Source organism: Astyanax mexicanus, chromosome 2 (genome assembly GCF_023375975.1).
Source record: "Astyanax mexicanus isolate ESR-SI-001 chromosome 2, AstMex3_surface, whole genome shotgun sequence".
Taxonomy (NCBI): Eukaryota; Metazoa; Chordata; class Actinopteri; order Characiformes; family Acestrorhamphidae; genus Astyanax; species Astyanax mexicanus.
The window spans coordinates 71790544-71818005 of NC_064409.1; the positions used below are offsets into that span (position 1 = coordinate 71790544).

At 36.8% G+C, this 27462-nt stretch overlaps 2 protein-coding genes across 2 annotated transcripts in view; one reads left to right on the forward strand and one right to left on the reverse strand.

The window, feature by feature from the left end:
- The window catches only part of atp7a (ATPase copper transporting alpha), a 47024-nt gene extending 38596 nt beyond the window's left edge, over positions 1-8428 (reverse strand). Inside the window, exons 1-2 of the mRNA XM_022671999.2 lie at positions 8045-8428; positions 2605-2732 (exon numbers count right to left, since the gene is read on the reverse strand). Coding sequence (XP_022527720.2) covers positions 2605-2724 — 120 coding nt within the window. The 5' untranslated portion in view covers positions 2725-2732; positions 8045-8428. The remainder of the gene's footprint in view (positions 1-2604; positions 2733-8044) is intronic.
- A 6331-nt stretch (positions 8429-14759) lies between these two features.
- On the forward strand, positions 14760-27462 carry fbxl3l (F-box and leucine-rich repeat protein 3, like). The gene is made up of 5 exons (XM_022671998.2): positions 14760-15061; positions 17147-17510; positions 22278-22400; positions 22547-22718; positions 23715-27462. The coding sequence occupies exons 2-5, from the start codon at positions 17148-17150 to the stop codon at positions 24356-24358; spliced, it is 1302 nt and encodes a 433-aa protein (XP_022527719.2). The 5' UTR covers positions 14760-15061; position 17147; the 3' UTR covers positions 24359-27462.

Below are 27462 nucleotides of genomic sequence, written 5' to 3' on the forward strand. Positions count from 1 at the left end.
ACTTTAAGTCTGTATTTGTAAAATGTACAGTAAGAAACAAACTAAACATCCTCATGTTGCCTGCAGCTGCTACTATACTGGAAAAACAGCATTTTCAAACAACACAATCAGATTTCTGTTACAAGTATAACAGAAACTCTCCTAATCTCAAACTCCACAAATAGTTCATTCGTTGTGAAATGTATGTCAGTCCAATAAAAATGTCAACTGGTGTTTTCAATTAAGGTCATTTTCATTTTTAATTTAAGTACATTTATCATTACACTTGTACAGTAGAATTATTTTTTTATTTTTTATTTAGAAAGTCAGGGTCAGAGCACAGGGTGAGGGATTTACATGGGTATAATAATTTCAGTGTATACAACTGCATCTCTGAAAAAAGCCTCAGTGTTTCTTACCGTAATCTTTTTTTAAAAAACATGATCGTCAACCTAAAGTCGCTAAAAATTATACAAGTAATCCTTTGTACTACATTAAATTGGAGGCTTTACATTTCCTTTTAACTACTAGCATATGTATATAAAGAGAGGACAAATTAGACAATTGGGTACATTAAAAATTTAAGTCCATACTAAAGTAGTGCTCAACATGGCATCTGCTTACAAATAATATCCCACCATTTGTGCAGTATTGAGCCATTATTGTGCATAGTCTTCTCCTTTCAATTTAGGACCCTGTTTTAAGTGGTTGTCTGATGTATTAACAGCATGAGTATAGATAGGGTGGCAAATGCTCAGTTGTTCAACAACCCACTTTACAACACAGTTATTTCACCTCAGAATTAAAAACAAACTAATTTTCTTCTTAACAAGGGCTTAAAAGTTGAGCTCAGCACTGATTGGCTGGTTTACACCAAGCAAAGGCTTACAGTGGCAGCAGAAAATAGCGTCTAATTATATTTGTATATATTCGCTTAGCTTAGCTTTCCTCTCTTTGTCCTTTCAGTGTGGTGTGCGGTTAGGTAAAGTGATTGCAGCTGAATAGCTGGGTTGGTTTTTTAGCCTAGCAACTCCTCACATCCCCTGGGTTTGCTTTGTTCCAACAGAATGAGAGACACTAGCATAAGAAACCCTGTGATCATGAGGTCTGGTTCATATAGTAACCAGCATTCTCGTAACAATCAGAGTCTGCAGATGATGAGCTGCTTTCCAGTATGAACACCACTATATGCTTTAGCAAACCCAGTTTACAGCATTGCAGCTTTGCTAGTGGGCATGGCATGTCATGCCAATAGTGCCATGTAACAGTTTTGAACTTTTGAAACAAGCCTGTTTTTAAGAATCATGGTCTATCCTCTTCCTGCTTTTCAGATGAAACTCATTGCTGATAATCTCTTTTTAATAAATGTGTTCTTTCATTGCTTGTTACCTTTTTTTTGGGGGGGGGGTGGGGGGGTGGGGGGGGGTTATCAGACTGTGATTATATCCAGCACTTGTGTTATTAGGTGATGATTCTGGTTTTAATTTAAAGTTAATACTAAAGAAGATCCTTATGGCGGCCTCAACAGTCTCTTAAGCAGTTATATGAGCCTAATATTATGTTAACGAACAAATGGCTTTAGTACCTTTTCCAGACATTTTGATTCTATAATGGTCTACAGCCAAGCTTTATAAGACTACTTAAAACTATTAGCAAATGAAAAGATGCTTTTTATGGTTTGTGAAATATAATATTTCGAAAAGGGCGGAAAGATCTATTGTTAACCTCCAGTAGTTATAGTGTCACTGTAGGTCATTATGTGTATGTAGGTTTGTTGCAAAAACTATTTTTGTGTAGACGATATATCGTCCAAAAACTAATTGCGATAAATGATATTAATGTCATTTTAAGACCATTTTATGACACTGATTTGTTATTTAAAAAGCATAATAATACAATTGCATAGTTTTAAAGAGTACTATTTTAAATTCTTAGGAATATTCAGATAATTGAATTGCAATAAAACATTTTACAAATAACCTTTGCTGTTTTTAAAGTCATAAAAAGTCATAAATTCATATTAAAGTGCTCTTCTCGCTAAGAAAAACATAATGAGACCTAATTACTAAGTAAAAATCTGCATATTGCACATATATAAGTCTATAATGTAATTATCGTGACAGGCCTATACCTTATATATAAAAAATAAAAAAAAGCAGTGTTTTATAGTTGACATACACGCTCATTTACATTTATGTTATAAAATAATTGAGGTTATGCCAATATATTGTATGAAGAGTCGATAATGTAATTATTGTGACAGGCCTATGTGTATGTATTATAGTATTGAATGTATGTTTACTGGTGTGTAAATATATATATATATATATATTTACAGAAAAAGAATCATAGTTTATCCGTTCCATGTACTAAACACTCATCACAACTAAATAACCTTTGACATTTTACAGAATCTTCAAATTAAAAGACTAAAAAGACTGTTCTAAAAAGTTTATTCTAAAGCTCAGAAGTTGCTTGAATTTTTTATATATATATTCACTATATAAACACATCATTATTCACTCTTACACAATAAATATAAAAAAAACTGGACCATGACCTCAGCATTATACAGACCAAACTTGAAAATAAAATGCGCTACATTACAATGTAAATAAATGTTACCTCTATATGAATAACTCCTGAAAGCCCACCAATCTGCTGCTCTATGGTCTGGACACAGGAGCCACAGGTCATCCCCTCCACAGTGAGGGTCACAGAACACAGGCCACCGCTCTGAGCCATGATTTACTCTGCAGGAACACACACACAGAATATTAGGGTTTAAGGTGAAACAGATAAAGCAACTGGTGTCAGTCATTGCACATAAACAGCTTTTCAGAGTGACCCTGCAAAGCAAACAGTAGGTTATATGATTTTTGAAAGCTCACATACTCATATCTTCCAGAATAAAGCCTTTCTTTCCACACTATAGATAAACAATACAGCAGCTGCTGTAACTCAGTAACTCAAACATACCGGAAGCCTGAAATCCCAAAGGAAGATATAAATATACACTGTAGTGTAATATAACAGTGAAACAAAACAGTCAGATTATATTACAAATCCACACAATACAAGAAAAGACATCTACCGGTAATGTGTTCTTTGTTAAAAAATAACACTGATAAATACACCATTTTAAGCCATTAATTGCTGGAATTAGCTTTATATGTGGATGTGGGGTAAAGTGTTTATTACTGAAGTCTCTCATTGATTTCATTCCTGTCTGAATTCAACATGTCATTAATTTTCACAGACTGCATGCTACCACATTAGTAAATATTCTGGCCAATTTGACAGTTTTTATATAAGCCACTGAAAAACCTTTATCTATTAATTAAGTGTGAATCCACAATTCACAATGGGTAAATATTTCATCATATCCTAAGGAAATGTAATTTTTCACGTATTTAAGAAGAAATGTAATTTTACTGTGTGGCACAGTAACTTTGGGTCATTTAAGTTCATGGCAAACCCTGATTTTTCACATGCTGAACATTTAATCCCTAATGCCTTAAGTAGGGGTGTGCCATATTGTATTGTACACAATAATATCACAAAAATGTTTGACACAATAAAAAGAAACTGTATTTGTTTTGCTGTTTACTAGGGGTGTCACGATTCTCTAAATCCTCGATTCGATTTCATTTTCGATTTGAGGGTCACGATTCGATTCGATTCTCGATTTTCTTGTTTTTTTTTCTTGTTATTATTTTATGCCTCATAAAATTTAAATAATATATTTATTATTATTATTATTATTATAAATATTATAAATATTATTATTATTATTTATTAAGATATATATGGTAATGCCATCTAGTGACTTTTTTTGGTAGCAACAGTGTGCACTATTAAAACAAGCAGTTTATCAGAGCTGTGTGTGGATGGCTGGTGAAACTGCTCATTACATGAAGCTGCAGTTCTTCATCCAACCACTAGCAGCAGCAGCACAAGCCCCGCTCTCTTCACTCAGTCACTACTTCAGTACAGCCCAGCCACGGGCTACAGAGCTCAGCCAGTCCGTTTTTACTGTTTCTGTAAACAAATAAAGGTTTTAACCCCACTAACCGGATAATACAGCTCACTACAGTTCATCTTTCAGCCCAAGCAGCTAACAGCAGCAGGTTAGAACAGCCGACACGGAGGCACTGCTCGGATTACATTATAAACAGGTCAGTTAGCGCGCTGCTAACCTCAGGATGTTTATAACTACGGAGTTTAGTGGACACACCACGGCCGCCAGGTAAGTCTTTTAAAGGCTACTGAAGACTATTAAAGGCTATTAGAGTGTAACCCCTGGCTCCCAGGGGTTACAAGAGGTTATTGAAAGCATTATTGGGGGGCAGAAATCAGTACAGGCTGGTTAGATAAGTGATGTGGGTATTGTCTTATAAATATTTACACATAACTTATATCTCTCCTGAAAAGCTTTTATTTTAGTCAGAAACACGCTTGTGTTTACTTTATCTGAGAGAAAGATGTTTTTTTAATTCAATGGAAAGCAACAGGTGTAGTCAATTATAAGTTTAAGATTTTTAATCCACCTCACTGTGATCTATAGTCAGTGTTCTCAAGTCACACTGACACACGCATTTCAGCGAGTTCACACGCTCTCACCTGCGCGCACCCACCCCTCCGTTAGATACAGATACAAAACCTGCGCGCCCAACCCCCGCCCCCCCTCCCCCGTTGGACAGATAAAAACAGTGATCACACTCCCGCCGACTGCGCTCATGCAGTGGCTATCTCTATTTAAATGAATAGGATGCGCTGTGTTGGTGCCGCGCCATTTGCGTAGCGCGCTGCGCTATTTGCGTAGCGCGCGCGGGAGGGATCGTCGATCCTCTTTTTGACTTCGATACTCGAGATCGTGACCTCATTTCGATTCGATTTCGATAAAATATCGAGATCGTGACACCCCTACTGTTTACTGTATTTATTTTTTGTTTGGAGTTTACAGGAATGCACTAAATTTGCTGCACTATATACTCTTTTGCAAATTTGTGAGTCTGGAAGTTACTGTTTACGAAATAAACAAAAAAGTACAGATGTTCTGTCTTCACTGAATGTATAAAATATAGTCATACTAAAGTAAACTAAAAATAAAATAAAATAATTTATGTTTTTCATATTCTCAAGAATACTGTTTTATATATATATATATATATATATATATATATATATATATATATATATATATATATATATATATATACTGTTATATTATACCCTGAAATATTATGATATTACTTTAGGGTCATATCACCCACCCCTGTCCTTGAGCAGGTAAAGTATATACTGAATGTTAAAAGGGTGCTGTCAGATGTGCAGCATAGCCTATCCCCTCAAAAGTGTTATAAACATGTAACTTTAATTTTTCTAACCAAAATTTTGTTTTGTATAACTGTGAGTGGCTATAATATTGGTTATCATCACTGTGCTTTGTGGATGATGGAAGTGCGTAAATCAAGTAGCCACTCCCATCTAAATCATTTATGCTGAGATTTTATATCCCATGTGAATCAGTCATAAATTTTACAGACAACCTGTAGTAAAATCATATTACTTCCCTTCCTCATGAAAAACTAACCCCATCCAAAAAAAAGCTACTGACAATAAAGGTGTGCAACAAAGCACATGTAATATGTTTAACAGAATGCAACCAATCAGGTTAGTGAAGAAGAAAACATAAGGAAACACAATACAGCTTCAGAAACTCATGGGAGGACAGTAAGGGCAGCTTTACAAACTAACAGCCAAACCCAAGCCCACAGATTAGCTGAGTAATACACTTGCACACTTTTTCCACAGGTTTAATAACTATATGTGGAAATTAATCTTCTGTAAATCTCTAATCCAGTCCTCCAACAGACTGTATTATTTATTATTGTGTTTGTGATGCCTACCTCCTACAAATAAGTTCTAATAGGTATGAAAGCACTGTTTAGCCATAATATTAAAACCACCAGTGCAGCCAAGGCAGCTCTGACCCCCTGAGTCATGGACTCCACAAGACTTATGCTGCCCTGTGGTTTTTGAGACCAGGAGTAAAGTTAGCAACAGGTACTTTAACGCCCTGTGAGATGGGTTGTGAGATGGGACTTCCAAGGGTCATATCTATGACCCTTAGGCTCCCATGACCTGGTTACCGGTCCATTGGTTATCCACTGGCTGTTAGGAGTACTTTTGGTAGGTACTGATCACTGTATACAGAGAAACCCACAAGACCTGTCTGATGTTGTGTAGATGTTCTGATCCAGTTGTTTAGCCCTCACAGTCTGGCTCTTGCGAAGTGGTTCAGATGCTCATTCTCGTGCCCATGTTTCCTGCTTCCAGCACATCGACTTCAAGAATTAAATGTTCACTCGCTGCCTAATCTGTATGTTCCACCACTTGAAAGGTGGTTTTAATGTTATGGCTCACTGGTGAACAGCTTGTGGGAGAATCACAAGACCATTGTGCTGAACAGAGGAATGTTAAATGTTTATAAAAAGGAAGGAAATGACCAAGAAACTGTTTTATCCACAAGAAAATGAATCGTTCACAATGACTGTGATGTTTTAGAGAAGGGTCACTGCAACTTATTTATATGAGCTGTTATATTTAAAGTAGTATATTTGCTTAATAAAAAGCTAGATATGTTACACTTTTTACTCTATATAAGCTTAACAGCTCATTTCATGTTAGACTTAAACAATATTTAATATACTTAACTATTCAAACAAATGACCACTATCATCAGAAGTATATTAATGATTTTAAATGTAGCCAATAATTTACACAATGGGTAAATATTTCATCATATCCTAAGGAAATTTAATTTTTCACGTATTTAAGAAGAAATGTAATTTTATTGTGTGTGGCACAGTAACTTTGGGTCATTGCCAACCCCAGATTTTTCACGTTCTGAACATTTATTCCCTAATGCCTTAAGTAGGGGTGTGCCATATTGTATCGTACACAATAATATCACAAAAATGTTTGACACAATAAAAAGAAACGGTATTTGTTACGAAATAAACAAAAAATTACAGATTTTTCTGTTTTCACTGAATGTATGAAATATAGTCATACTAAATTAAACTAAAAATATATATATATATTTTTTTTATAAAAAAAGATCCCCCTGGCATTATTTGTTACAGCAACTAATTTCACAGCAAAACACAAATAGTGAATAAACAGAATAACACAAATAACACTGAGCGGATAATTAAAGGAAAATGTTCAGGGTTCTACATAAAACTATGTATAGAACCACTAGTACAGAACTATACTATTTATTTTCATTATTAATGAAGACTACATAAAGAACCATATAAAGAATTATACAGAATTCCCTTTAATGAAAAATAGGAAAAGCACTGATAATCTATTTATTTTATTTATTTTTCCTTCAAATTGTAAATGTAATATTTTAGAAATTATGATTAATAAATTAATCAGTCTTACCTTGAAGGTTCACCTTATTTTAAGTCATTTAAACTTAAAATAAGCACAAAAAGCGACCAGTCAAGTTATTCTACCTCTTGTGTCTAAATTTATACCAAAAAATCAGTGACTTTTGCTTGATTTAAGTATAAATTCACTCGTTTTGAGACTTATTTTAAGAAATCTCATTAAGAAAACAGATTTATTCTGTTTAATATAAGCTCATATGTCTCAATTTGCATATACTTTGTCTATTTTTTTTACTACTTACAAACTATTCCAGCTTAACTGTTGTGCAACAGCTCACAAAAGCAGCTAAATTAGCTAAGTATAATGGTTACAAACAGATTACAATGGCATTTAAATCGTTTATAAAAGGTAAAAAGCCATAAACAAAAGATAAACGAGTCAATAATCTAATTTTTAGCCCAAAATCAGATCCATGGCAACCGAAACTAGCGTTAGCTAAGCTAGTTAAGTAACGTAACGTAAAGTAGTAAACGCTGGGAGTTGGGCTAAGCTAATGTAAGCTAACATTGAGAGTTAACTTATATTAAAGTCTATAACAGAACTTTTAACACACAAAACACGCATTTTACACTGATTATAAACTCTGTGCTGTATTTACCTTAGTGTGAGAGCCCTGTAGAGATCTCTTCGGGCTGGTATGGGATGTAAATCCTCTGATAGAGAGAGTTAGTTAGCTAACAGAGCTAGGCTAGCTAACTCTAGCCTCCACGGCTAACAGCGCTCAGTACCCGCGGAGCTCCGCGCTCCTCCTCGCCGCCGGCTGAAGGCTGAAACCACGCCGACACCGGGTCAACCATTCCCCCGCAGTGAGAGAGCAGAGCCCGGCGGTACGTGTGGAGCTGTCACACTGCCCGAGTCTCCTCTCACAACAGATTAATCAGACCTGCCCACATCCACACACACCGCGCTCAGGAGACTCAACACCCGCCACCAACTGCGCAGAGCTGCCACAAACTGCGCAGAGCTGCCACTGACTGACTGACTGACTGACCAGCGGCGAGCAGCACGTGACAACCTGCACTCCTGCCACCTCCACCAGAGCTTTCCCTCTGTGTGACCAAAGAGTAGCATTCACAAACACCACTTTCTCTGTTTTACACACACCAGCCCTATAAAATTGATAAATTTCACATGGTTTTATAGTTTTTTAACTATTTCCTACTATGTGCAATATAATAGTTTAATTTTTACTGCTGTGGTGAGCAACTATATTCAAGAGTTTTATTGCCAGGTTTAGGTATATGAGTAAAATTAACATTGTTGTTTTATTCTATGAACTACAGACACCATTTCTTCGAAATTCCAAATAAAACATATTTTCACTTAGAGCATTTATTTGCAAAAAATAGGAAATGGCTGAAATAAAAAAATAGACGCAGAGCTTTCAGACCTCAAATAATGCAAAGAAAACAAGTTCATATTCATAAAGTTCAGAAATCAATATTTGGTGGAATAACCCTGGATTTTAATCAGTTTTCATGCATCTTGGCATGTTCTCCTCCACCAGTGTTACACACTGCTTTTGGATATCTTTATGCACACACTCCTGGTGCAAAAATTCAAGCAGTTCAGCTTGGTTTGATGGCTTGTGATCATCCATCTTCCTCTTGAGTATATTCCAGAGGTTTTCAATTTGGAAAACATAACAAGGAAAACATAATGTCTCTTTTTTTTTTTTTTTTTTACCAGAGCTGTATATATTTTAGTCTTGTCAATCAATTTAAAAATATATGTATTTGTATGTTTTAGGGGAGATAAAGCCAACGGGGGGCGCTGGAATAAAGAATGTATGATAAATTGAATAGAGGAAAGTTTTTTTACTTTATTGTAAATATCTCAGCCTGGTTGTTTAGAATTTGCTGAGTATAAAAATCTCAGGAATCTTGTAGATCAGCTAAACCATCACACTCACTAAAACATACTCTGCCCTCTTGGTCAAGAGCTAATCTGGTCAAGCAGATTAATCAGCTCGACCTATTATATTTGGCTTCGCTGTTCAGTAGGACATTTGTGCCGTCATATACAAGTACAACATATGTGATCTGACTGCAGTGCTGTTGATGGACAGAAGAGTGTGCTGTGTGCACACTGAGTTTTCCTGAAGTCCACAACAATCTCCTTTACAATGTAAAAAATAATTTAAAAAATAAAACACATTGAATGAGAAGAGGTGTGCCCAAACTTTTGACTGGTACTGTATATTTTAGTATATTTTGTTTGTATTTTTCCAAACACTTCTGTTCTGTCATCTGCACTGTTGTGACGTTGCACATTTTCCCAATGTGGGATTAATGAAGGCAGTCAGTAGTAAGGAAAGCACGACCTCTAGCGCTGAATAAATATATGACATATAATAAAAGCAGCACTATTCTCTGTATTGTGAACAGTAAGCTTTGGAAAACCAGATGCAAAATGGTAAGCAGTTAAATTAATATTCCTGCAAATGTGATTTTTATATAAATCATTTGTAAACTTAAAAGGGCAATGTACTCCAGAACAAAAAACAAATACCCCTAGACAATTTAACATTTTTAATTAGGCATTGTTTAATAATAATATTTGCATAATGCATGCATGGGCATTGAATATGTGTAGACTTGGTGTAAAAGGAAATTTCTTATAATTGCTGTGATGGAAAAATATAAATAAATTGTGATGATTCTGTAATATGCTTTGTTTGATTTAAGTTTATTAAAACATCAAAGAAAATGTTATAAAATGTACCAAATGCACTTTAAAGTGAAGATTAAAATTCCTCTATATTTGTTATATTACTATATCACTCATATCCATTCACTTGGCAACCAAAAACTCCACTAAAGCAACGCCTTAGCAATTCCCAGATACGGGTACCATAGGAACCTCTTAGCAACTGCATAGCAACCATCTTAGCAACTCCTCATCACAGCAATACTGCTGAGCATTTACAGGAACTACACTGCCTAGTTTTTATCTATTATTATGTTTATTATATTTTTTTAATCTACCAGCTACATCAAGCCTCTATACCAAAGGGGTACCAGGACAGCTGTAGACTGAAGAGCTGAGCTTGTCTTCTCCATGCATCCCTCCATGGCAGAGGAGGAGCACTCCTGCTCTGAAAACTTAATAGGAGCAAACACCAGGGCAGCCAAGCGTACATACACCTGCTGGCCTTTTCTGAAAAAAAGACGATTAGGCTATTTTTGGTATGTACTCTCCCTTTCCTACCAGTTTAGACTTGAACCTGGTTGTGCTTGTTTTGTTTGCTTAATCATACAGACCAGACATTTTAGTCTATTTACCCTTACTGCTTAGAGATATATATGCCATTCACTTACCACACATTCACACAAATAAATCCAGACTGTTCTCATACAGAGTTCCCCAATGGTGGAACAAGCTACCTGCCACCACCAGATCAGGAGAATCTCTCACTATCTTTAATAAACTCCTGAAGACAGAGCTCTTCAAAGAGCACTTACTCTCCTAACACCTCTAACTAACTACCTTCTACTACCAGATCAGGAGAATCTCTCACTATCTTTAATAAACTCCTGAAGACAGAGCTCTTCAAAAAGCACTTTCTCTCCTAACACATTTCCTGCTCCACTTGCTTTTTCCTCCTCTATTCCAATATTTCCCTTTGACCTCCTTTAGGCCCTGACTTGACCTCCTTTAGGCCCTGACTAAACTTCTACAACCTCTATTGCTAAATGTACATCATTATTTTGAGTTTTTTTGGATTAAGAGCATCTGATAAAAATGTAATGTAATGTAATGTAATGTAACTAATTAGTTAGCTAATAAACAAGTCCTTTATGAAATGGTATACTATGTTTGAAGAGAAAAAAAAACTAAAATATGCAAATAAGGGGGTTAAATCAACACCAAACTATATTGATCACTGATGTCATTTTTTTTTTGGGGCACTTTTTAGATTTTAAGTTAATAAAACTTGAATTCAGTGTTGCTGAATGGCTTTAAATGTATTGTTTGTATTACACTTTACATACCAGTCATTAAGATGGATCTATATTGTTCGTATTCTATTGTTATAGCTTGTATGGTGTTCTTGCAGTGTAGAAATTGACATTTTATATTACTACTACTTCTCATTATTATTATCATATTTTTTTATGAGCACATTTCTTCTAACAGCATTGTGAGTATACAAGAGCCCCAAGACTATAGCTAAATGTTTGAGTATTCAGCTCTGTTAGACAAAAGTATTTTCATTCCACCGTATATGGGTTTTGGGATCCAACAGCAGTATTTAAGCAGCTTTACTACACACTACAGTCATCTGTCTACACCAATTTAACTATTATTTACAGTACACATACATTTAAACATAAATAGCAGTATTGACACAGCTTTACCACAATCTAAAGTGGGAGTGATTTAACCCCTTAAAATGCATTGTCCTGTATACTGGCTACAGGTGTAGGTGATACAAAACCCTCTTTTCTGCAGTAAAATGATTTATTTACATTCTGAAAATCTGAGGGCTTTGAAATCTCCTATAAAACACATGTAGAAGCTGCCTGTTCACATTCTACTCCACTTAATAATTCCAGATCAGTAACAGGAATCAACCCAAATTCTGCAGGTTTGAAAATAGACTATAATAACTAGAATAACATAATTAAACTAAAGATTTGGAAGACATGAACTGTTTGATTTGTATTCAGAAAAATATAGATTTTAAAATGAAGATAAGTGTCACATCCTGGTCTCGTCTCGTGTCTCTGTGTGTCTTCCCCACGTGACCTATGCTCCCCTGTGTCTCCCATCTCAGTACCTTTCCACCACTTGTCTCATTTGTAGCTCCGCCCCTTCCCCAGGTGTTTCCAATTATAGTGCGTTTCCTGTTTCTTTAAATAGCCCTCCTCTGCCACTTTGTCTCTGTCGGTCTTTGCACCTTCACCTGTCATTCATCTCTCTGTGTTTTCATAACGTTTCTCAGTGTCTCTCTTGGTTCCTTGTTTCTTGTTTATAGTTTATTTCCTTGTTTATTTCTTGTTCCCTAGCTCCCTGTTTATACCCTGCTTGTGTTGATTCCTAGTTTATATATTCTTGTATATATTCCCTGTTTGTTTATTTATTATCTCTAGTTGGTTTAGTTTAGGTTCTTTGATTTGTTTTGGTTATTGGTTATTTGTGTATCTTTGTTTCATGTTACTTGTTCCTTGTTATCTTGTTATTTATTTATTAAATTATTATTTATTTTCACCCTACCTGCACTTGTGTCCGCCTCCTCGTCTTCCTGCCTGGGTCTACGTGACAATAAGAAAATAGCTCATTTTATGATTTTATTTATTATAGTTTGACATTAGCAGATTTACTTAAATATTTTTTTTATTACAATTACAATTATGCTTTTTTTGAGTAATGTTCCTTATCAAACATAACAAGCTTTTATGTAATGCTTGAATATAAATCCTCAAGATTTAGTGGTGCAATGCCAGTCAGACTAATGACAAAAATCCTGTCCTGTTAAGGGGACGTGATAGATTTAAGGTGACAGTGAATTTAAGGTAAGTAATTGGTTTAAGGTACAGTTGCATTTGGGGTAGCTCTGAATTTAAGGTAACATTTTTTTAATGTTGTTAGTTGGACACTGTTGTAGCACACAGTTTAAATGCAGTATAACAGCGTGGAACAGTGTGTATTGCCCTGAGCTGTGCTGTAGGTTTCAGACAGACTGCAGCAGACACTGATTACACTGAGATGGTGAGGAGCTTTACGCATTCTGCAGCCTGTCGTGTGTATCTGACACACTGACCTACTTTCAGTGTGGGTGCTTTATACCCGCCCATAAATTACCCTGGGGGAGGGCAGAAAGGAGGGGCAGAGGCATGTACAGGGGGTCTGTAAACTAACTACCCCACAAGCATGAAGCATGTGCAAAATAGTTTATTATAATATTTAAAACACTCTCAGCTTACACATACATGATGAATTGGTGTACGTGCCACAATGGCGACAGCAAAGCAAGAGTAAACACCGGCTGGTGTAGGGTTTTTGTTTAGGAAAAAAGGAAGGAAATGAAATGTAAATTTACAACATTTTCTTTAATATGTTTTAATAGAATATTTTACTTACATTTATTTATCTGTATATAAACATGTTGATGGAGATATATACCCATATCTGGTGCCAATAGGTTCATGTTTATCTTCTCCAGCATGAATTTAGACTCTCTTTACAGTACAGGCAAAAGTTTGGACTTAAATTGCCTTTATTTTTGTAATGTAGGTAATAAATAGACAATAACTTTTTGTTTATTGAAATAAGATGAGCAGTGGGACAGGTCAATAAAAACAGTAGATGATCATGAAAAAATGTCTTTAATATTATTCTACAATATAGGAAATAAATTAAATAAAGAAATGCATGTGTGTTTGTGTGCGTGGTGAGGATGTTTGTGTGCATTTGCACATCTCTGTCAGCGATTGGTGCCTTTTAAAGTAGCTGAGTAATGCGGCATTCATTATAAGCGGTGTCCACAGACATTTGGAGGGAACATTTGGATGTTTAGCCAAGATTGTGTCTCTATCTATTATAAGCAGCAATGTAGAGCAGTGCAGTCATTAGCATAGTATGCATAGCAGAGAGAGAAACAGTGAAGAAAGAGAGTGTCAGTGCAAGAGAGAGTCTGTGAGAGTCAGTGAGAGAGAGAGTCGATGTGTGAGAAAGAGGCAATGTGTGTGTGAGAGAGAGTCAGTGTGTGAGAGTGAGTCAGTGTGTGAAAGAGAGAGACAGTCAGTATGAGTGAGAGAAAGAGAGTCAGTGTGAAAGAGAGTCAGTCAGAGAGAGTGTGAAAGAGCCAGAGTGAGTGTGAGAGAGAGAGAAGAGTCAGTGTGAGAGAAAGAAGAGAGAGCCAGTGTGAGATGAGTATCAGAGTCAGTATGAGAGAGAGGAGAGTAAGTCAAAGAGAGTCAATGAGAGAGAGAGAGATAGAGTCAGTGTGTGAGAGAGTCAGTGAGAGAAAGTCAGTGTGTGAGAGTCAGTGAGAGACAAAGAGAGAGAGTCAGTGAGAGAGAGAGAAGGGAGTCAGTAAGAGAGAGAGAGAGTCAGTGAGAGAGAGAAGAGAGTCAGTGAGAGAGAGTCAATGAGAGAGAAAGAGAGTCAGTGTGTGAGAGAGTCAGTGAGGGAGAGAAGAGAGTCAGTGAAAGAGAGTCAGTGAGAGAGAGAGAGAGAGAGAGAAGAGAGTCAGTGAGAGAGAGAGAAGAGAGTCAGTAAAAGAGAGTCAATGAGAGAGAGAGAGAGAGAGAGAGAGAGAGAGAGAGAAGAGAGTCAGTGAGAGAGAGAGAGTCAGTGAGAGAGAGAGAGAGAGAGAGAGAGAGAGAGAGAAAGTCAGTCGGTCAGTCCATGTTTTCCCGCGCTCACGTGCCCGCGCGTGCACGCGTGTTGTTCAGTAGTGTGGCTCCGATGCCAGAAGCTCAGCTTAGCAACACTACAGCTGCTGCTGTCGCTGCTGTCGGTGGCGTTGCTCTTATTATTCAGCGATTTTTTGGATCAAAATTACACAGTTTTGTCATGAGTCGAGTCCCAGCGGTGGAATAAACGCTCCCTTTGTTTATTGATTGGAGAAGATTATGAGATTTCATCGGAAAGGTTCCTAAAACAAGTAAGTTTATAGCCGTTACCCTCCTCCTCCTCCTTCTCCTCCTCCTCCTCCTCTCTCAGTCACTCACTATGGGTTTAGGCGCTGTTCACTTTGTTTTTTTTAAATAACTGGTGTTAGTAATGCTTAATACTACTGTGCCAGGTCAGTGTTTACCCCCGTTCTTGATTAGCTAGTTAATTACGTTAACCTAGCTTAGCTAACTAACTAACTAGCTATTAGCTAACCGAGTTAGCAATTTAGCTAGCTACCTAGTTAGCTTACAGAACTAAATTAAATTGTTATAGTTAGCAAACTAACTGTTATAAAGTCTGTCTAGGTTTTGTACAACATTATTCGTTCATACAGCTATTTATATACACATATTTATATATATATATATATATATATATTTATAAATTTAATACATATAGCTAGCTGTATGAACGAATAATGTTGTATGAAACCTAGACAGACTTTATAACAACATTATTTGTTCATACAGCTAGCAATATGTGTATGTACATATATATACATATTTATATATTTTTATATTTATATATTTAGTACACATAGCTGTATGATCGAATAATGTTGTACGAAACCTAGACAGACTTTATAACAGTTAGTTTGCTAACTATAACATATATATGCACGCATAGCTCTGGAACAATTTAAGTTTGCGTAAAATGAACATTGTTGGTTTATTCTATTAACTATCTTTCTATAAACTTTCTCCTAAATTCCAAATAATTTAGAGCATTTATTTGCATATAACTTGTTTGTGTCACCCTTGGCGGCAACAACTGCAATCAAGCTTTATGGATACCTGGCAATTAGTCTTTCACATCTCTGTGGAGGAATTTTGACTTCTCTTCTTTGCAGAACTGTTTTAATTCAGCCAAATTGGATTCCGGTTTAAGATCGTGTAACAGCATCTTAATCAGACTTTGAATAGGCCACTCCATAACCTTAATTTTGTCATTCAGTGGTGCTCTTGTTGCGCTTTGGATCATTGTCCTGCTACAGAACCCAAGTACGCCTGAGCTTTCCCTGCAGACACGTAACAGTATTAGACATTATCCTGACATAAAATTTATGTAATTTAATCCCATGACCAACATTGAACCTGAAATTAAGGTCTGTTGACATTGGTGACCAGCTGGGTTAGGTCATGAACAGATGGCTGGACTTTCTCCTTCAGGATTGTCTGGTAAACAGCAGAATTCCTGGTTCCATCTATTTTAGCAAGTTTTCAGGCCCTGAAGCAGCAAAGCAGCCCAAACCATTACAGTACCACCACCATGCTTTACGTTCAGTATGATGTTCTTTTTCTGAAATTGTGTGTTAGTTTTACGCCAGATGTAACGGGACACACACCTTCCAAAAATTGCACTGTTGATGAGTTGTCCATGCCCTTTTGGAATAATTTTGTTCGTCTGGAAAGGTCCACCTTTGTTCCGTGTTTTCTTCATTTGTGAATAATAGCTCTCAATGTGGTGTGGGTCCCAAAGCCTTAGAAATTATTTCCATTTTCCATTTTAAAAACGTATTTAAACACTTGGAATATATAAAATGTTTAATAAACACATATTGAGGTCAGCAACAATTACTGAGGTTATGTGTGTATATTGTACAATAAGTCGGTGATTATTGTGACAGGCCTACTTGTGTGTGTTTATGTACATGTCTCATGTTGACGTACACACCTAATATTTGAGGATAAATTAGGCACACAGGTCTAATGTATCCACAAACATGTCTAATGTTTCCACAGTAAGGACTTGATATACTTCTCTTATGTTTATACATGACATGTGCTTATATATAGGCTTCATGTTCTCATATATAGATATTATAATATTCTAATATTCAGGCTTCATGTTCTTAACTCTCAAGCATGATGATATACAGTTCCCTTGTGCTTACATACAGGTTTTGTCTTCATATACATATCTTATTTGTTTATAAACAGGTTTTGTTTTCATAGCCAGGCCTCACAAGCTTATAAACAGGTCTCGTAAGGTCTTATGTGCTCTACAGACTTATGTCGAGTCATGGGACGTATGAGTCACAGTCCTGACCCATGTCCATGTTTCTATTCAACAGGATGAAACGAGGCAGAGTAAACATTGCGGCAAAGTGCCAGAGCTTTAGCCCTACTCAAAGCAGAGCCAAGAAACAGAAGACTGGCCAGGGGGTGTTCACCTTACAGAGCTATGCCCAGGACTGGGGCAACCTGCCCCATCACATTGTTCTCCACATATTCCAGTACCTGTCGCTGGTGGACCGGGCGCGGGCCTCGTCCGTGTGCCGCCGCTGGAACGAGGTGTTTCACATCCCTGAACTTTGGAGGTGTTTTGAGTTTGAACTGAATCAGCCAGCCACATCCTACCTGAGGTCCACACACCCTGACCTCATTCAGCAGATCATCAAGAGACACGCTCAGCACCTGCAGTACGTCAGCTTCAAGGTAAAACCGGCCTTAGCATTAACTCACCTCCAAAGCAGAGCTGTTCCTTTATTCCAGAATGCACTGACCTAAATGCTAGCTTCTTAATGTTGGGTATTTTATAAATCAGTGGTTCTCAAACTTTTTAGACCATGTGACCACCAATGACCAAATGGAATCCAAGTACCACCTACAAGACAATTTACAGGAACACATGTACCCCACACATGCTTATACACAGTAAGCTAGATGTGTTATCCACACACATATATACAAGTCTCCATATCTTTAGTTAATTGTTCTTCACCTGTTGTGTGAAGCTTGCCTGCTTTTTCAGTCTGTAAGTTAGTATGGTAAGTTGTTTGACTGATTATTATTTATTTATTTTTTTTTTTTTTTACTGGAGTTGTTTGCTGGCCACAAGACCACAAGAGTGAACTACAGTGTTTACTACCTTATTTATGTATTAACTGTAATTCGGAAACTGTTGTGAACTGTTGGTGACTTGGTTGATATAGCATATGTTGTGGCGTTCCACAGGGCTTTACACTCAGGCCAATGAAACTGAAAAAAGTTATTATAAAACTTTTTTTTGTTTTGCGAGTGAAGGACTGATGGGTGACTAACAGGTAAACACTAAACACAAACAACATTATTGTTGTGAAAATTGCAGCTGGAAATGTTATAAATTTTATTCCTCAATATTTTAATGCAAGACATTTTTTTTAGGTCATCTAGTGCACCACCTTGATGCTTCAGTTTGAGAGCCACTGTTATAAATAATGTTGAGTAAGGGATTAAATATGGTTAATCTGGCAAATTAATACATTTAAAATAGATACAATGTTTATACCTTTTAAAATTAGTATATAATGTCCGGATATGTAAAATCCTGGTCAGTATACAGTGACATGTTGACATGGGATAGAAGCAAATTAAATTGATCATGAATTGCTACTTCAGGAGACAGCTCACACCTGTATAAGTTGTGAGGTGTTATCTTGTGAACAAGGCATGGCAATGGGTGCTGTATGCATAGAACATTTTTACATTTACAACACAAGTTGTGCAGGCATTTAACATTTCTTGATCAACAGTGTTGTGTGTACCAGGATTCAGGAATATCTCAATAAGGCATTAAATAAGTGAGTAAATGTGACTTTTGATTTTAGACGTAAAAGAAGACTTGGACATATTCATTAGTTTTTCGTAAAATGAAGATTAAAATGGCCTAAAGAAAGTGCAGAAACTGCATGATAAGTGCTTAGTAACACCCTCTTTGAATCACAGAATCACAGCTTGTCACTGTCTTTCTAAGACTTGTCACAGTCTAAGCACAAGCACATAACTGCTAAGAGTCAGTTGAGAGTTCTTCCTTGTGAAAGATTCTAGTTCTGTGAGATTTTTTGATTCCTCTCGAATGAGATACAGTGTAAAGGATAAAGAATAAAGGATATATATATAAAGGATATATAAAGGCACTTTAGCTGATGAAAAGGCTGTTTATTTCTGAGCAAAACAACAAGGCTGCAAAAGGTTAATGATGACTGTTTTTGATGCATGAACTCACACAAATGTCAAGTGTGCCTTAAGGATGAATAAAATATAATTACCAGGAAATTTGTACAATATGGGTTCCTTCAGCAAAGAACAGTACATGCAGACTGTAAAAATTGACAGTAAATTATGCGCTATATATATATATATATATTCTTGTAACCCTATAGGACACTATAGCAACAGTCTGAGTCTTGGAAACATTTCAGAACAGTGTAACATGACAGAAGATTCTTGAACCATGTGGATGTCAAAAAATCAAAAATCTTTTGGACACTGTTAAAGTTGGTGAACATATTCGAGAACAGTGTGAATGTGGAAAACATTCTAGAACACTGTTGATATAAGAGCAGTGAGAATGTGGAAAAACATTTGAGGACACTGAATGTTGGAAAAGATTCTAGAACACTGAGAACATGGCAGTTGATTCAAGAACAGGGTGATTGTGAGACAGGACGAGAATCGTGAGTGGTGGGAGAAAAAAAAGTGTTAATGGGAAAAAAATCTTCTAGAACACTGTACATGGCAGAAGATTGTAGAACAGTGTAAACAAAACATGGCAGAAGATTGTATGACAAACAGAAAATCTTCTAGAACACTGTACATGGCAGAATATTGTAGAACAGTGTAAACAAAACATGGCAGAAGATTGTATGACAAACATAGAAAATCTTCTAGAACACTGTACATGGCAGAAGATTGTAGAACAGTGTAAACAAAACATGGCAGAAGATTGTATGACACTCAGTGTTGGAACATATTCAAGAACAGTGTGAATGTGGAAAAACATTTTAAAACACTGAATATTTAAAAAAAGATTCTAGAACACTGTGGACATGGAAGTTGATTTAAGAACAGTGTAAGTGTGGAAAAACATTCTAGAACACTGAATATTGGTAACATTCTAGAACACTGAACATGGCAGCTGATTTAAGAACAGTGGGATTGTGAAAAAAACATTCTAGAACACTGAATATTGGAAAAGTTTCTAGAACACTGTGAACATGGCAGTTGATTCAAGAACAGTGTGAATGTGAGACAGGGCGAAAATCGTGAGTGGTGGGAGAAAAAGAAAAAAGGTACAGTTATTAATGTGAAAAAAACATTCTAGGACACTGACTGTTGAAATTATTCTTGAACACTGTACATGGCAGAAGATTGTAGAACAGTGTAAACAAAACATGGCAGAAGATTGTAGGACACTGAACGTTGGAAAATATTCAAGAACAGTGTGAATGTGGAAAAACATTCTATAACACTGAATGTTGGAAAAGATTCTAAAGCATTGTGAACATGGCAGTTGATTCAAGAACACTGTGAATGTGGAAAAACATTCTAGGACACTAAATGTTGGAAAAGATTCTAGAGCATTGTGAATTAAGAACAGGGTGAATGTAGAAAAACATTCTATAACACTGAATGTTGGAAAAGATTCTAGAGCATTGTGAATTAAGAACAGGGTGAATGTAGAAAAACATTCTAGAACACTGAATGTTGGTAAAGATTCTAGAACACTGTAAACATGGAAGTTGAATTAAGAACAGGGTGAATGTGGAAAAACATTCTAGAACACTGAATGTTGGAAAAGATTCTAAAGCATTGTGAACATGGCAGTTGATTCAAGAACACTGTGAATGTGGAAAAACATTCTAGGACACTAAATGTTGGAAAAGATTCAAGAACATTGTGAATTAAGAACAGGGTGAATGTGGAAAAACATTCTAGGACACTGAATGTTGGTAAAATTCTAGAACATTCTGAACATGGAAGTTGATTTAAGAACGGGTGAATGTGGAAAAACATTCTAGGACACTGAATGTTGGAAAAGATTCTAGAACCCTCTGAACATGAAAATTGATTAAAGATCTGTGTGAATGTGGAACAAACATTATAGATCACTGAACGTTGGAATATATTCTAGAACAGTGTGAAGATGGGAAATGTAAACGTTTTAGAATATTCTAGAACATTCTGAATGTGGGATAAGATTAGTAGACTTTCTGTGGGCAGCTGAAACAGGGACAGCAGGCCTGTGTTGTTTGTTGACGTTTGTAAGGTCAGCGTGCCCTGGACTTTAGATCACATGAAAAGCTGCTGGAGGACGTGATCAGAGGACTTACATCATGGGTTTTGCATGAGATTGAGTGTCTTTATTCCTCAGCATTTCCACACTCTGTAACACACAGTAAAGCCTGCTGGGCCACCATAACTCCTCTGGAGCTCATTTAGAGCAGTTAACTTACTGCTGCTTATCTGATATGGTGGCAGTGTTTAATAGATGTGGACTGCGGAGCAGTCTAAAGGCCAGCAGTTCACAAACACTACATTCATTCTAGAGCGTTAAGCAGAATTTGTGATGTGCTGAATGAATTTACAGCACTTTTAGTGGTATAAAGTGCTCTCTCGGGTGTTCTTAGTCAAGTCACTGTACAGAGCTCGTTTTAGCCTGTTTGGGGGTGATGGAGGGCACTTTCCGATAGAAACAGGAGGGGTGATGCAGTCCTCCATTTATTAATCATAGTCTGAGTCCCACATGGTAGGACTGGACAAAATTGACATTCAGAACGTCTAATCAACTTAATCTTGATTATTTAATATTTTTATATACCTTATTTTTCGCACTATAAGGCACACTTAAAATCCTTTTATTTTCCCAATAATCGACTGTGTTCTTTATAATCTGGTGCATCTTATGTATGAATTTTACCAGTCAGGTTGAAAGGAGCAGTAAAGCAACTCCTCAGAAGTATATAGTTATAAATGAGTTTCAGTGAAGTTTCTCCAGCACCAAGGCTGAAGCAGTATTAGCATTAGCTGCTAACTGCAGCTCTAGCTCTTTCACTGTGAGTATTATCAGACTGTATTCTGTGTTTTTATCATGTTAAAATAAGCTACGTAGGACAAAATGCTAGCTTATAGCGCCCTGGCTTACCAGAACACTCAGGGTTCCTCATTGTAGCGTGTCGGGGGGCATTTATTAGTTTCAATGTTATTTAATGTGTGCACCTCAGAGCAGACAATTCCTTGCACCCCCCTGTGATATTTGGGCACAGACCCCAAGTTGGGAACTACATTAATGTTCTATAGCATTGCTAAAAAAATTCTGTGTAGTACCTTTACTTGTAAGACTTAAGGCCTACACATTTGATCTACTTTTTATGAGTAAATTCTCTCAGATGTAAGCTTCAGTGTTTTCAGTTTTTTTTTAAATGTCTGTTTTTTGCTCTACAGGTTGACAGCTGCACGGAGTCCGCAGAGGCAGCGTGTAACATCCTGTCCCAGCTGGTGAACTGCACCATTAAAACTCTGGGCCTGATCTCCACGGCACGGCCCAGCTTTATGGATGTCTCTCAGGTACTGTGCATGCAGTCACTTTACCCCCTTCCTGCTGTCATAGTGCTCAGATTCAACAAGCTCCAGTGACTTGATGGCTCAATGGAGAAGGTGTGAAAAGCCCCTGGTGCTGACTCTGCATGTCTGCTCGTGTGTTCTGTCCCCAGTCACACTTCGTGTCTGCGCTGACGGTGGTGTTTGTGAACTCCAAGTCCCTGTCGTCCATAAAAATCGATGATACGCCTGTCGACGACCCCTCCCTGAAGGTTCTGGTGGCTAACAACAGTGACACCCTGAAGCTTTTAAAGATGAGCAGCTGTCCACACGTCTCTCCTGCAGGTATGCGTTAATATTGCTATTTATGTTACGCCTAAACCTATTTGGGAATTATGTGGGAATTATGCCCAATAAAACTGACAAGATTTCAGAAATGACTGAAGACTGTTCTGCTGAGAATATTTTCCAAAAATCTGTATCTTAAAACACTTAAAATCCCATACACTGTGCATGTATTCTCATATCATGTTTAAGCACAATACCTAATACAAGCCAGTTCAGTTCATCTAAAAAAAAAAAACACAAAAAAAATTTCAGATTAAGAACGCATTTGTAAAATACATATAATATGTAATATAGTCATATAATATAATGTTAATTAAATTATAATAATATAATAGTCAATAACGGGTCTTCAGAACTCCATAAAGATTCACAAATGACTTATTTTGCCTCGTCGAGATTAAACAAATCAAATCAAATATAGCAGCTTTACCGAAATTCAGTAAAATACAAGAGTCACAATACAATATAATAAAATCTAAACTAATATACAGGGTTGGGAGATATGGATAAAAAATAATATAGCAATATTTTATTGCTGAATGGCGATGAATGATATATATCTCAATATTTTTTAACCCTTTAAGTTACTAACAAAACACATATTATTTATAAACAAGATTTTTTTCCACTTCAAGTAGCTTTTGAAAAAATACAACTAGTGCAAAAAAAAAAAAGAATAAAAAGTGCATATAAAATCCATTTAAATAGGTGTATTATCATACAGAGACACTGGGAGAAAATAAACAATCTAGAGCTAACTGATATCAATGATATCAATATAAATGATATTGTCTCATCTTATATCTTATGAAAATATGTTTATTTCTTAAAATCTCGATATATTGCACTTCCCTCCTTATATATAACACAAAACTTAATATTAGGAAATTACAGACATGTTTTTTTTACCCACAACTTTTCTTGATACGGTGCAAATGAATATTTTGAGCAGACCCTCTAACAACACCACCCGTTGTGCTTGTTCTCGTTCAGGGATCCTGTGTGTGGCAGACCAGTGCCACGGCCTACGGGAGCTGGCCCTCAACTACCACCTGCTGAGTGACGAGCTGCTGCTGGCGCTGTCCTCCGAGAAGCACGTGCACCTGGAGCATCTGCGCATCGACGTGGTGAGCGAGAACCCGGGACAGACGCAGTTCCACAGCATCAAGAAGAGCAGCTGGGACGCCCTCATCCGCCACTCGCCACAGGTCAACATCGTCATGTACTTCTTCCTGTACGAGGAGGAGTTTGAGCCGTTCTTCTGCGAGGAGACGCCCGTCACGCACCTGTACTTTGGCAGGGCTGTCAGTAAGGACATGCTCGGGCGCATCGGGCTGAACTGCCCGCGCCTGGTGGAGCTGGTGGTGTGCGCCAACAGGCTGGAGCCTCTGGACGAGGAGCTGATCCGCATCGCTGAGCGCTGCAAGAGCCTGACTGCCATCGGCCTGGGAGAGTGCGAGGTCACCTGCAGCGGGTTTATGGAGTTTGTAAAGATGTGTGGTGGACGCCTCAGCCAGCTGTCCATCATGGAAGAGGTGCTGATACCGGACAACAGCTACAGCATGGAGCAGATACACAGCGAGGTGTCCAAACATCTCGGACGCATCTGGTTCCCTGACATGATGCCCACCTGGTAGACACATACATGCATACGTATACATACAGTACTGTGCAAATGTTTCATCCAAATCAAGGGTATTTCTAGACCTCACCCTGCCCTTTAGCGCCCTCTGCTGCCCATTACATTACTACATTTTTCAAACAGGCTTGTTAAACTAATATATTAATTTAACTGTTTTTAATAATAAAAATAAAAGAATCAGGCAGCTAAATGCACAAGCTGCTGAATCTGCTTTGGTTTGTGTGAATCAGGTTTCTAAATGAACCAAACTGACAGAAGAAGTAACATTTCACCAGTTTCCTGGTAAACTGTATGGTCACCATCAGTCTCTTAATTTTAAATGTGTTATTTCACTATGGAAAAACATTTAAATAAATATATTTACTTTTTCACAAACGACTTATAATTAAGAAATCATTTGTTAATCAGAAGATTTCAGTTTATGATTTGCAACAAATACAAATCATGTTACAGACTAAAATAATAGAACTCTTATTCACCAGCTACTAATTCTGCCCCACCTTAAATGAAACAGCTGTAACATCCTGGAGACTATAGAGAGGTTTTATATTATTAAGGTAAACTCTTAAAAATTAGAATAAGGGTAAGTGAAGAAGTTAACAGCTTTGTTTAAATTTTTGATTAAGGTCACTGAGAAACTGTTAACCTAGAGCCATATAACATCTAAAAGAACTTAGAACATAGAACATCTAAAATAACTTAGAACATAGAACATCTAAAAGTCTCTTCTCTTAAAGAAACCTTGCCGTTAATCACATTTATTAAATTTCTATAATTTAGCACAGGGATTTCTACTGCAGCTAAAGAAGTCTGTAATACAGTGTCTGGAGTATACAGTGTGCTTCTAAGCAGCTCACTTATATTATTATAATTTCATATATTTATGGTATTTATTTAGTGACCTTCAAAGGTTGTCCCTGCTTAAGGCTTTTGCACAGTACTGTATATGATCACTGTCACGCAAAAATCTTTTATCTTCAAAACAGAAAGTTTTTATGTAAAAAAGATTTTATTCCAAGTAATTCTGGAGCGTTTATAAATCCAGTGTTGCATATGTACTGGTAATGCATCATAGAAGGCATTACCTCCTGGTTAAAATTTTAGTCTAATAGACAAGGGACTCTTGTAGAAATGACCTTCACTATGAACGCAGAATCAGAATCATAAATACTTTATTGATCCCAGAGGGAAATTGTGGTTGTAAATATTAATAAATATTAATTAATATAATAAATATTAAATATCCTGTAAAAAAAACATGTCAGATTATTGCACTCTTTTATTATCCTATTGCTCATATTAACCAAATAATAATAAGAGCAATAGTGTCACATGATATGGAAGGAGTTATAGAGTTTTATAGGGCATTTTGGCAAAATGAGTCTTGCACTAAATGTGCTCCTGTGACGCACGCAGAAAACCCCCAACTCACATATCCCACAGGTCAGTGCAGCTTTCTTCAGCCTCCATGAAAGTAAAAGTGGCTAAAGTTGTTGGACACAAGTGAGTTGTCCCATGACTTTTGGCATGACTGTGTATGTTACATATATATATATATTTTTTTTTTTTTTTGCAGGACAGTGGTGTTATATACAGCTCTGTAGAAAATTATGAGACCACTTTTTTGCTATTTATAGGTATATGTTTAAGTAAAGTGAACATTTTAGTTTTATTTTATAAACTACAGACAACATTTCTCCCAAATTTCAAATAAAAATATTGTCATTTAGTTCATTTATTTGCAGAAAAAGAAATGACAAAGATGCAGAGCTTTTAAACCTTAAATAATGCAAAGAAAACAAGTTAATATTCATGAAGTTTAGAAATCAATATTTGGTGGAATAACCCTGTTTTTTAATCACAGTTTTCATGCATGTTGGCATGTTCTCCTCCACCAGTCTTACACACTGCTTTTGGATAACTGTATGCGACTCCTGCTTGGTTTGATGGCTTGTGGTCATCCAGCTTCTCTTGACTATATTCTAGAGGTTTTCAATTTGGTAAAATCAAAGAAACTCATCATTTTTAAGTGGTCTCTTATTTTTTACCAGAGCTGTACAAGTACAGACATACGTATGCAAACACACACACACGCACACACACACACACACATACACACATTACAATTGCTTGGACATAATGATACGGACACACCAGACTGGGTGTGCATGTTTTTTTTTTGGACAAAAACTGTGGATAGGACACATGAAGTCCATCCAAAATGAGCTGTCAATATCTTGGACAGACAGAGAAGATGGGACTGGGGATGTTTTTGGCGGGGTCACCTTTTTTTTTTGTTTGAAGGCCCCCAAGCTGCGTAAAGGAATGAGATGTCAGTTCAAGTGGAAATGTGACTTTATGTTTTATTAACCGAGGTTGTGTTTCAGGGAGTCGGACATAATGGCAGACCACCCTCCTCACAGAAATCTGACTTTTACTCGATACAGGCTGGAGATATTGACAGAATAATTCATGAAGCTCAGACAGGCATTTGCAGTAGAGAGTGGAGAGAGTCCTGTAGTGTCCTCTTGCTGCAGCTGCATTTTTTAAACCCCTCCCTGACACTCTCCCCATACAGGATTAGGAAGTAGGAAGGAGCTGTGGAGGAGGAGGAGAAGGAGGAGAAGTGTGCAGAGTCAGGGCAGGGTGTAGGTGTGGGCGGTCCACAGCAGAACAGGTAGAGTCAGTTTTGTGTGTATGGTAAGTAAAAGAGGTGAAGTCTCAGACGTTGCTCCCTCTCTCTCTCTTTCTCTTTCTCTCTTACTCCCTCACTCTCTCTCCCTCTTTCTCTCAGCTGCAGAGATTACATAACTCTGTTTTGTTCTGTCTCCTTTGTGGATTGAATGTCAGTACGATTAAGCTGTCTTTTGATAGGGGCTTTTCTTACTTTCTGCTACGACTATGAACAACTCTGCTTTTGTTTGTATTTTTTTTATACAGACTTCAGTGTTAGGTGTATTGTTGGAGACTGAACAGTTTATGTAAAGGCAGAACTGAAGAATCTTAACCCTTTAATGTCCTCACAAAAAAAAGCAATGTGATGATCTCTTTTTTTGGTTGCAATAATAAATAAAACACGTGTTTTTTGTTAAATTTAAA

Coding starts and splice junctions, on each gene's coding strand:
- fbxl3l (XM_022671998.2), top strand. CDS start 17,148: ATGAAACGAGGCAGAGTAAACATTGCGGCAAAGTGCCAGAGCTTTAGC. Junction 22,401..22,546: donor GCTTTATGGATGTCTCTCAG/GTACTGTGCATG, acceptor TTCTGTCCCCAG/TCACACTTCGTGTCTGCGCT. Junction 22,719..23,714: donor TCCACACGTCTCTCCTGCAG/GTATGCGTTAAT, acceptor GTTCTCGTTCAG/GGATCCTGTGTGTGGCAGAC.